The sequence below is a fragment of the Drosophila arizonae genome, chromosome 4 (assembly GCF_054131065.1).
Source record: "Drosophila arizonae isolate 15081-1271.41 chromosome 4, UAZ_ARI_1.0, whole genome shotgun sequence".
Lineage (NCBI taxonomy): Eukaryota > Metazoa > Arthropoda > Insecta > Diptera > Drosophilidae > Drosophila > Drosophila arizonae.
In genome coordinates this window covers 16,014,312-16,026,232 of record NC_142924.1, presented here as the reverse complement: position 1 = coordinate 16,026,232, position 11,921 = coordinate 16,014,312, and the positions used below count along the sequence as shown (strand labels likewise).

Below are 11,921 nucleotides of genomic sequence, written 5' to 3'. Positions count from 1 at the left end.
CAATAACGTTTATTAAACATTTTACTCGCCGACAATTTGCCTTTAGATGTGCAACATCTTACAGAGAGTTTCGTAAACGTTTTCGATTAGATATAGGTACAGATACAGATACAGATATATATATATATTTAGATATAGGTATAGTCAGCATTAATAAACATCACCATAGTTTGAAATACATTTCATATAACAGTAATAGCAGGACAAATACAATGTTTCCTTAGCTTCAAAACGAATCGTTCTCTTCAATTGTTTGCAACAATCATTGAGTTGCGTGTATAAATATAGTATAGGTAGTTGATAGTTGCAGTAAATAGCATTGTATAAATATTATCGACTTTATCATTTTGATTAAAATGTGTATAAATAAGTTTCCTTAAGCAACGTTGCGTAGCAAACGTTCAGTCGTTTATTTCAATTTCCATAGAGCATCCAGTTCGTTCAATGGATCCTTGGTCTCCTGCTGCTCCTTGGCCGTCACCTGAGGTGCCATTTTCATCTGATATGAGGTTATGATGCCACCTATAATAAATCAAATTACATAAATATGTATGCTTATATAAGGCATAAGTCAATTCCATACGTTTATTTAGCACTTCGTGAGCATGGCTCAAGACAATTTGCATCGATTGCTCCAGTATAGCAGCATCCCGCAGCGAATTTTGGCGCTGCATACAAATGCGGGACCACACATCCACAACATCTGAGGAAGTAAAATATTTGAATGTAGCATAAATCATGTGATTAGCGTTCGAATCATAAATCTTCATACTCACTTATCAAAATGGGTCGCTTGTTTTGGGTGCCCACCAGAGCACAAATGGCTATTGCTAGCAGCTCACATCGTTCCGAGCCCGTCAAGCAGTTGAGAATGAGTGGGGATGCGGGAGTATTGGCATCTAGACAGCGCTCCTGATGCGTCTGCAATGCATTCTGCGCTATGCCCAACAGTTGAGTGGGCGAACTGAAATTATGAATTGAAAGCCTTATTGAATATTTTATTTTTTATCAGCTATATAAATTTAGTTTAGTTACGCTTTGGTCCATTGCTTGAGCTGTAGCAGGGATAAGTCGAGCACAGCATCGGCGCCATGCATTGATAGCTTAAGCTGGTATTCCGTACAGTGGCTGAGCTGCTGTATCTTAATGCAGTTCACCGTGTAGTCATCATAGTGAGCAGCCTGATTAAGCAGCTGCGGCCAGTAGGGATCAAAGAGCTGAAAGGCCAAACATTTTATTTGATTAATACATATATATAATAATTTCAGTTGCCTAACTTACCTCGTTGGTTGTGTGCAGGCAAAGGACAGTGCGTGATTTTTCGGACCAAATCATGGACCAGAAGTCGTTAATTGTATTCGCTTGCGGTGTTTGGGCTACAATAATGCTTGGACAGCCGGCGCTGAGGCTCTGAGAAGAGAGATTAAAGTTTAAGCATTAGCTTAATATCAAGTAACTATTCTATGGATAGAATGCGGATATATGATCGATATGTGCCTTCCTACCTTCATGTAAGCCGCATTGATATAGTCATCCGTCTGCTTGTCCAGCTTGACGCGCGCATGATCGTACGGCAGACAGTCGAGGGAGCGATTTTTCTCGGGAAACAGCTTAGCTATAGTCGTCGTTCGCTTCACACTCGTATCCTTCTCCAGCTTTTGCTGCAGCTCGAGCCATTTGCTGCTCAGCTGCGTGTTGCCATTCAGCATCTTGACGTGCAGATTCTCAACGAGCTTCTCATAGCTCTCGACTTCCTTGTGAAAGTATTTCAGCGTCTTATCATCGCCGAATGGATCATAAGAGCGCATTTGGAATGTTATTAGAGTGTGTCCGTTGGCTGCCGTTGGTTGCTTTTCGCTGACGGAATGTGTTAGGGAAACGGAGTCCCAGTCGAAATTCTCCAATGAACTCAGATCGGAGTTAATGGAAAGATTGTCAATACTATTTTTGCGCAGTGCCGTAACCATAGAAGGGGGCGGGCCAACGGGCGAGAGTCCAGCCGTAGCATCAGCAACGGCAGCTGTTGCTGGCGCAGCATCTGCTGAGGAGTCGCCAGCAGCCACTGAACCAACCACCGAAGCCGGCGGCGTTGGAGTTGTCACAATTTGCGGCTGCAGCAGCGGCAGCGGCACAGCACCCGCACTATCCAAATCCAGATCACTGAGCAAATCCACATTGCTGGCTTCAGAGGCTGTGGGCTTGGTTGCCGCCGGCAATGTGGACGAGGCGTAAGGAGCGCTGCTCGTTGTCGTCTGGGTGTTGGCTATGCTGCTGCCGCCGCTCTGCATATAAATTGCTGACTTTTGATTGTTGGTGGTGGTGGTGGCTCCAGCCGTTGCAACAGGTTGTTGTTGTGGTTGCTGCTGCTGTGGCTGTTGCTGCGGTTGTTGTTGCTGCTGCTGCTGCTGTTGTGGCTGTTGTTGGAGTGTGTTTGAGCCACCAGATGAATGATAGCCATATGGGGGCGTATAATAATTGATAGCATCAGCTGATGGACCTGTCGCCTGGGCTTCATTTGTGGCCTTTACATGTGAAACAATGGGCGACTATATTAAATGAAATGAGAAAATATCAGCAAAGGTTTTCCTTAGAATTTTACTCCTACTCACATCAAAGCCCGTGGCCAAGCTGCTGCGATTGGCCTGCTCCGAGTCTGTGGTGCCCACAATCGCCGCCTGCTGTCCGCTTTGTGTGAACTGGCCAAAGCCATGCGTGGCCTTTGGAATGCTATTGGTGTCATGCTGATAGCCGCTGCTGTACTCGAATAATCCTGTCTGCGGATTGAAGCTGTAGCCCGGATGATTGGAGTAGCCCAAATAGTTGTTCGCCTCAATGCCGGGGACAGCGCTGCCCACTGGGTATTGTGTGGGCGCTGAAGCGGCGGTAGGCGTGGGCTGAGCTGTTGGTTGAGCTGCTGCTTGTGAGGGATAAAGCACAGGTGTCGCAGCCGGATAAGCTCCGTTTTGTGACTGCTGGCTCGACTGCGGATAACTGGCTGGCTGTTGAGATGTCTGTGCCTGTGGATAACTGGCTGGCTGTTGAGATGTCTGTGTCTGCGGATAACTGGCTGGCTGTTGAGATGTCTGTGTCTGCGGATAGCTGGCTGTCTGTTGGCTATTTAAAGCCTGTGGATAGCTGGCTGCCTGTTGAGGTGTTGAAGATTGCGGATAATTGGCTGCCTGTTGAGGTTGGGGTGTCAGAGACTGAGGATAACTGCCTGCTTGTTGGGGCGTCTGCGTCTGTGGATAAGTGCCTGATTGTTGAGGAGTATGGGGCGACGAATAATTGACTGGTTGCTGAGGTGTCTGCGTCTGTGGATAATTGGTTGCCTGCTGAGGCGTCTGCGTCTGCGGATAACTGCCTGGTTGTTGAGCTGTCTGTGTCTGTGGGTAACTTCCCGAGTGTTGAGATGTCTGAATTTGTGGATAAGTGCCTTGCTGTTGAGATGTCTGTGTCTGTGGATAACTTCCCGTCTGTGTCTGCGGATAACTGACTGCTGGTTGAGTCAATGTCTGTGACGGCTGAGAATATCCCGCTGCTGGCTGTGGATACATAGACATGTGTTGCTGCTGCTGAGGCGTGGCAGCACCAATTGCCGGATAAGCAGACTGCTGAGTCGACTGCGGAGCATAGCCCACACTCTGTGGCTGCTGCGGCTGGGGCTGCGTATAGCTCAAAGTCTCGCCAGGCTGCGTGGATGTGGCTACGTAGAGCGGTTGCTGATAGCTGTAATTCTGTGAAGCAGAGGACCCACCAGGCGCGGCATTGGCAAGCGGATAATTGTAGCCGTAGGGCAATGGTGTTTGTTGGCCATAAGATGCTACTGGAGGCTCCGATTGCTGTTGTTGCTGCGGTTGCATGCTGAGCTGTGCCATGGCACTATGTAGCGATTGGGAGTTGGGCGAGGCCTGTGCCTTGTAGGCGGGCGGAGCGATGTGCTGCTGTTGCTGCTGATATATGGGATTTGTATAACCCGCGCCATTGGGATCATAGTATTGCTGGTGCTGTAGGCTGTAGGGCGGCGGCGGCTCATTGGGTGGCGGTGCGGTGGCGTAGGCCGAGCAGGCCGCCTGTGTCGGGTTCTCCGAGCCAACGGGCACCGGGCGCACCGTGGGCACATAGGGCGTGGCATCGAGAGTGCCTGGGACGGCGCCCAAACCACTCTGCTTCGCTTTCAGATAATCACGCAGTTTGGGTGCCCCGCTGGATGGCGTGGGCGTAATTTCTGGCTTGCTCGGAGCTGGCGCCTTGACACTCTGCAGGCGTTGCTGCCGTTCCTCGGACTGCACATCCCGGGCGGACTTGAAGCGTGTCAGAAGTTTTTGGACATTGCCTGCCAACTTCTTATAGAACTCCAGACCCTTGGCCGACTTCGCCAGCAGATCCTCGTAGACATCATAGGAGGCAGCGAGTGAGCTGTAGAAATGTTCCCGTTTCTGCTTCACGTCCTGCAGCGTCTTCAGCACGGGCGCGGCACGCGCATAGGCCTCGGTGAGAGCTTGCAGTATGTTCTGCTGGGCCAGCATATTCTGATCGAGCAGCTGGGTGAGGCGATCGTGCTTGGCCAGCTCCGTGGCAAAGAGCGCCTGCAGACCCTCCTGGCCGCCATGGGCAATCACCTTTGTGGTGATGTCATCCTCGTTGATGGCAATGCGCAAATCCGCATGGAATTGGGCGCGTTGCGCCTTCATCTCGTTCACCTTGTTCACGATCAGCTTCACGTCCTTGAAGATCTCCGTGGTGTTCAGCTCCGAGCTAAGCTTCGGCATCAGCTGTTGTATTTCCTGCAACGGCCGTGCCAAGATCTTCAGGTTATTAACATGCAAGCTCATCGCCTTGCGGAGCGTGTTGTTCGATTCGCCGGCTCGGGCATGCGCTTCGCTATATTTCTGGAATTCTCGCGTCAGTTCCGTGATGTGAGCATTGGGCGTACGCTGCACGCCGCTCGCAGCTTGAAATTCCCGTTCCGCTTGAGCTTCTGCCTCCAGCATACGCGTCAGCTCACTCAGATTGGTCTCCACATCGGCTGTGATCTCGGCCAGCTGCGACATGGCCTCAATCAGATCACTGATGGCCGTCTTATTTGCATGCAGCGCGGCACAGCGATCGACAATGCCCTGCGGCAGCTTATTCGCCTGCTCCTCGTTGATGTTGAGATTATCGAGGGTCAGCGAGCTCATGTAGCTATCCAGCTGGGCATCTTTCTCTTCCAGCAAGGCGCCATATTTCCGCAACAATTTCGCCTTCTCCTCGCTGTACATGGAGCTGGCTTCGTGCGCCTTCATTGGCACCAGTCGGGCGAATATATCAGTGCCTGCATATTCCTCATCTGTGACCGAAAAGCCAATGCCATTGACCAGATTTGCGCCCTGAACGGCGGGAATGGTGGACAGCTCTGGCACCGCCTCATGGTAGATGAATTCGTTCTCGTTTTTGGCATTCTTGCGCTTGCCCTCGACCACGTCGGCGGTGAAGCTGAGCGATTCATTGATTTCCTTTTGATCCGGCAGACCCTTAGACTCTTTACGTGCTTCCTCTAGCTTATCCCAGGCGGCCTAAATTAGAATGTTAATATTTATAAATTAAATTATATACTTATAAAACTTACCTGGTAGAGCGTCAGACGTTCGCCCATTTTACGCTGTTCTTCCGCCTGCTGGCCACGATACAAATACAATATGCAGTTTAGATAGTTAATCTTGAATTTCACATATTTCTTCCACAGCTTATAGACGGAGCTCTCGATGACCTGGGCGATGGGTCCATCGTCACCGCCCGTGAGCAGCGCAGCCAAAGCGGCGCCATAGTAAACAACAATTTGTGCCGTCACTTTGGCAACAATATGTGGCTTGCGATTATCTATCAGCGACTTCTCCAGTATGCACTCCTGGGCCTGAGCCAGGCACACCTGCTGCTGGAAGACCAACAGCTCGTTGGTCATAAAATCCGTGCCGCTATTCACATTCGCGTAGCGCTCCCTCAACTCATTGTAGGCCCAAGCAGCGGCCTGTAAAATTTTGGGTTTATCAATAGATATATTATATATCCTTATTTATATTCACTTACCTGAAAATGCGTGCAAGCCATTTTCATGCCATCGATGTCGCCGCGCGTCACCGAGGCGCCTGACTGGGTGTGGGAGGCGGCGATGTTGAAGAGAACAGCGGCGCGCTCGTAGCGCAAATCGCTTACCTCATGCACGGTATTGTGATAGAGATCCTTCCAGGTGAATGTAAAGATGCTGCGCTCCGCGAGCTGAGGAAACCGATTCTGCAGTGCATGTAGCTGACAATAATATCGCTTCATTATGGGAGCTCCGTCTTTCGTCGTACGCATTGCCTGGTTGCGTAGAGTTTCCAAGGCGTGAACCTCTTTCGAAAAGGCCTCCGGATCTTCATGGTAAAACTCTGCTATGTACTGTGCGTGAGAAAGTGCGAGAGAGAAAGAAAGATTAAGTATGAGCGAACAAAAGCTTTTCAGTGTTTGTTTAGATATTTTTTTTTATATTTGTTGCTAATTAAGCCAACAACTGCTCGGATGACTCAGACATGGGAAGCGACAGGGAAGGGCGAGTGGCTGCAGGTGGGTGCGAAGACAAAGCCAAACATATTTCACAGTAGATCAACTTTCGTCAGTGGTTACGTCTCCGCCCCTACCGCATATAAGGCCCTTCTAGAATAACTGTTAAGTTCGTCGACCGTCGCTGCTTTGTCGTCTGCTTACCTTTTTTAATGGCGCAAAAGATGTGCCTTCCGGGCTAGATTTGAGGGCAAACCATAGCATGTGCAAACGTGGAACGGCCTCCATTGCGTCTTTTCCTATTTATTGCAGCCTACTTCGCTAATTTGTTAATTTTGATACTTTTTTCCGCAGAACGTACAATAGAAAATTGCATTGCAACTGCAGTGTGACCGTAGATGGAATGTGTATGAAATCTCACAAGAAAATGCACAATAAAAATACCAATTTGGGATTTGAAACAAAACTAAACGAATTCGAGCTAAGTCGTTAAGTGGTTCATGTCAATGATACGCCGGCTTATGTATTACAATGAAAGTAAATATGCAGTTATGATCTAGTAGCAAATGTTGATTTATTTGTATATATATAAAATATATCACTACAGATAAAGATATTATTGAGTTTATTCAAACCAAGCAAACCTAGTGTGTTATATGAAATACTGCTAAGCAAAGTAGACTTCGTTGGAGCAGGAAGTGGTTGTTGTCTAGGATGCAGTAGCTCAGGAAAAGGCCGTTAGAGGGCGCTTTAAATTATTGTTAAAATTTATATTAATTTATGAAAGTGGTTGACATTAAAGTTACTTATTTAAATTTCTGTTATAAAACATTTTTTTAGTCGGCGTCTAAAAAACTGAACCTACAAACTGTTGTATATGCAGCATACTCTGAACGCATCTAATCCGTTTGGTAAACCGAAATAAGTAAAAATAATACGCAAAACTAAATTACGTCTGTCCGGCATAAATGAAAATTTACATTTTTCCTAGCACCCAGCGTTGACAACAAAAGACAACAAAAGCGGCGACAAATGGCCAACTCACCGGCTGAGCCGCGTACTATGAAGGATGGGGCCAAGTGGATGAAAGGGCTAAAAGGATAAGCAGAAACGAGACACTGGCGAACAAAAGGGGCTGAGTTGAGCTTTTCCTTTTCGTTCGCGGCATTTGCTATATAAAAACTCTTCTAGTTAATTTAATTATTTATATGACATTTTTTCTGTACATAATTTGTTGTTGTTACTCTTAAAAATATTTTTAGCACTTCCTGTGCAAAATTCTAACCACAAGGACAACAAAAAAGATGAAAGAGAAAACAACTGCCGAAAGAATGCAGGGAGAAAGAGAGAGCGATAGAGATGGAGACAGGCAGTTGGCCAACTATGCACTTCCTGTCATTGTCTCCGTTCCCTTCCTCTCTCTCTCTCCGCTGTGCCGTACTCTAGCCACTGTTTTGCGAAAAGCCGAAACGTTGTTGTTAACATTTCCGCTGCTCGCAAAGGCGTTGCTGTTATTGTTGTTGTTGTTGGTGCCCACATAATTCGCATGGCTAACAACTGCGCAAGAAGAATTTGTTGCGAAATTATTATGAAACATTTACAATTTGCACATGGCAAGCGTTTCACATTTTCATTCTTATTTTAATACTCTACCAAGGGAGATAGAAAACACGCTACGCAGTGTGTAATGAGTGGAGCTCTGATCAGCGTAAACTATATTCGATATACAACATATTTGAATTTAAATGGCTCTGATGAAGAAAATTATGTTCCACACCCACAATATCCACAATGACTTCTCTTTATACAATTATTCATTTAAAGAGTAACCATTGTGGATATTGTGAGAGTGGAACATAATTTGATCACAAGTTGAGCGTCAATTAGCATAAAGAGAGAGAGGGAGAAAGAGCACATTTTGTAGATGCTATTTTAAATATCCACCTTCGTTACTCCAATTGTCTCTCGGACTTTTGATCCCGTTACTTGCAAAGCTAAGCGAATGAAATGAGAGCAGAAGTTATTGTAGTATGAGTGAGAGCGTTGTAACTGAGAGAGTGAGCAAGTGAGTACAATATTATATATGTATATTTAATGAAACTTTGCATAGACAGGTTTTCTTTAAGCAAGAGTATTTCATATTCGGAGTGTCAGGTAAGAACTATTTTAACTTCTTGTTATTCTTTTTTCGAATGCACTTAAAAGTCAAGCTGAAGTTTTTGCATTGTTGTGCGTGTGGCTCAGACTGAGTATGTGTTTGTGCGTGTGTGTGTGCGTGGCTGCCAAAAAGTCTGTCAAAATGTTTATTGCGTTGTCATGCGGCAAATGGCAATTAAGTATGTGTGTATGCGTGTGTTTAGAAACGTGTGTATGTATTTGTGACCTCGTTTGTTTTTTAATGAATATCGCTCTGCTCTCTAAAGCAAGATTCTATGCGTTCTTAAGTGCATTTTGAATGAATTCTCAAGTTATTCTTTCTCTATTATGCATTCAGAGGCCTCTTTACTTCGATCTGCTATGCTTTAGTACTTAAAGCAATCAAATAAACAGATTGTGAGCGCATCATTGATTAGGTGAGTAATCTGCCACCGCAAAATGCTAAAATGCCACACGCACGCACACACACATAAATCCGAAAGTAAAACTCATTAAACTTATGACTTAATGCTGAAAACAAAATGGCACCGTCATAAAAAATACAACAATAAACATTACTCATAAGCCCACCGACTGGACACAATGCATTGCATGTGAGGGCAATTAAAAAAAACGAAAAAAAAAAGAAAAGGAAAAGGAGCAGAAAGAACGCACAGAATGGCCGTTAAATTTGAAATGGGCTCAACACACATGCATGAGTGTTTGCATGTGTGAGAGAGTGTGTGTGTGTGTGCAAGTAAAACCAAGACCAAAGATAAACAGCGACTAAACAGGGACTAAAAACAAAGCCAAACAAACCGAAGAACCGCAGCAAGGGGCGGAGGCAGGAGCAGGGGCTGGTAGCAGGGGCAGGACAAAGAACACAAACTTGTGCTGGGTACATAAAATCTACGCGCGGCCCCCAAATTAATACGAATTTATGACAATTTCAAATGCATTTTCAACGTTTGCCCCGGAACCCGCCCCCACCCTCCGCCTACTGGGCCATAAAAATTTTATGCCAAAAGCAAAAACAAAAGAAAAAAAAAAAAAAAACACGCGCGAATTTGCTTCTGTTTTTTTTTTGCAAAACCATTTTTATGTGCTGCCTGCCACGCCTACAATTTATATACATACCTATATAAATATATATGTATGTATGTGTATCTGGCATGTGTTTGATTCGAAGTTCCGTCTTGTTGTTTGACCATTTTTATGACCCGCACGGAATCTGCAAAGCAGCCGCCCATTTTTGTAGGCTTTTGTCTTACGAGCTTTTGCCCGCTCTTCACGCCCTTCACGTTCCTCCGCCTCGTGCTTTGCCCGCACTCACTTATTCTTATAATTTTATGGCTACTGACAAATGCCATTTCCATTTCCATTTCGCTGGCACGTTCCATGTTGCTCGTCAGACTTTATGCACGTTATGCACAATAATAAATAAATTCGCATTAAATTTTTTCGTACTCTTTTTAGAGTACCACCAAGTCGACTCAGTCCGTCGCCCAGTCGAAGCATTTGCGTAACTCATAAATACTTTTAATGATCTGAACGTTTTGATTTTGGCATTTTTATTAATTTGTCACAGCTTGTCGAGGCTAGCCCAATGGCCAGAGGGGCCGAGGAGGCGGGGCCGCAGCTATATGACTGGCTAATTTGTTGCCCACTTATTTATATAGCCGACTATAATGTTAATTGTCCATTGGCATGACATAAATCAAGAAAGGATTGCGCAAACAGTTACATAAAATGTTAAGACCGCCTTTAAATAGATCGTTAAATGCGAATGTCCTGCAACAGGCGGAGCACTTGGTAATGATTAAATACATTCTCATTAATACTTAACATCAGGCGAAAAACTGTTGCGATGTTCCCATTAAAGAGATTTCAGTTGTAAAACGTCGATTTATAGCAGTTGAATTATTGTGAAATTAAATTTCCGTTTTCTATTTAGCTTTTAAATTTTAAAATTTTAAATGGGATAATACAAATTTCATCAACTATAAGAAATGCTTTACATATTTTTAGACAAGTTTTCAATGCTTAGTTTCGACATTCGATTTCGAGTTTAATTCAATTCACGGATTTTCATCAAATACCTTAAATGACTCAACGAACGCAAATGCAAAGGGCAATTGACAGGCGTCGAAAACATTTGCCCTTTTCCTTAACATTTTCTGCTTCTTCTTCATCTTTTTTTTTATATTTTTAGTATTGAAGGGAATATTTTTTCATGTTTTCCAACTTGTCAATTGAAGGCATTTTAATAGCGTCGTGATTTTTCACAAAAAGTATAAAAATTATATATACAAAAAAGATGGATATTGGTTATGGCTGCTCGACGAGCAAACACCCTTTCTGTATTAAATTGATAATGAAGATGATATAAATAGTTGAGTCGTTAATGAAATAAGAATTGATTAGTTAATAATTAAGATTTTATTGAATGAAAATAAATGTTGTAGAATAATATATTGCATATGTATGCAATAATGACACGTAGTTCACTAATTTCAGTCAGGCATTTAATTCTTTAAGCTCTGTAAAATCAGCCAAAAAAATCATACTCGGATCTTGTTCATCATAAATTACTCAGTTCTGAGCTATATTTTATTTTAATTTTGTATTTTATTTATTAGGGAGAATCAGATCATCTTATTTGGCTCTGAGCTAGACGCTTCGTTTCTTTTCGTTTGGGTTTTCTGATAAGCGCCTTGAGTTGAGTTATTCGTGTGGCGCTCTTTTCACGAACATCGTTTAGGGAGATATATGATTGACGATCGGACAAGGAGAATCAATGCAAACAGTGTTCTCAATCTCGGTCTTTGGCTCATCTCGTCGAAGAACCGACGTGATTCTTTGCACTCTGAGCTTCCTCTCAGACTGAAAGTAATTTGCAGACGTTAAGAAACGGTCACTGACTTTCTATAAAGTTAGCTGATTAATATATATTCGCATATGCCCGCTTATGCTCTACACACAGGAGCTAAAAATTAAAGAAAACTTTTCCAGGCTTCAATCAGTCAAAAGCAGTAAAAACATTTTGCTGCACATTTCGCCGTCTGGCCAAGAAAATGTTCGAGCTTAACTTGTTTTCACCGACTATCCTTGAACGATGTCCGACGTTGAGCTGGCGCTGAGAAGAAGGGGCGGGGCTAGGGACTGGGACGGAGACTGGCACTGGGTTGTTTTTGTGTCTTGCGTTTGGTTAAAATTTTCGCTGTGAATGTCGATTGATGCGCATTTCGTGATAATTTTCTTGTTTT

General features: G+C 44.4%; 1 protein-coding gene and 1 long non-coding RNA gene across 2 annotated transcripts; one reads left to right on the top strand and one right to left on the bottom strand.

Moving 5' to 3' along the window:
* Positions 1–24: 24 nt before the first annotated feature.
* Positions 25–7,072, bottom strand: mop (tyrosine-protein phosphatase non-receptor type protein myopic). The gene is made up of 10 exons (XM_089467474.1): positions 6,724–7,072; positions 6,067–6,417; positions 5,609–6,007; positions 2,610–5,555; positions 1,506–2,546; positions 1,282–1,410; positions 1,036–1,217; positions 777–964; positions 584–703; positions 25–522 (listed from the first exon to the last, which is right to left on the bottom strand). Exons 1-10 carry the CDS (start codon positions 6,805–6,807, stop codon positions 410–412), a joined length of 5,553 nt encoding a protein of 1,850 aa, XP_089323600.1. The 5' UTR covers positions 6,808–7,072; the 3' UTR covers positions 25–409.
* Positions 7,073–7,138: 66 nt separating this feature from the next.
* LOC149269210 (uncharacterized) lies at positions 7,139–7,720 on the top strand. Its single transcript, XR_016269821.1, has 2 exons — positions 7,139–7,444; positions 7,511–7,720. It is a non-coding gene; the product is annotated as an uncharacterized LOC149269210 (long non-coding RNA).
* The last annotated feature ends 4,201 nt before the right edge of the window (positions 7,721–11,921 follow it).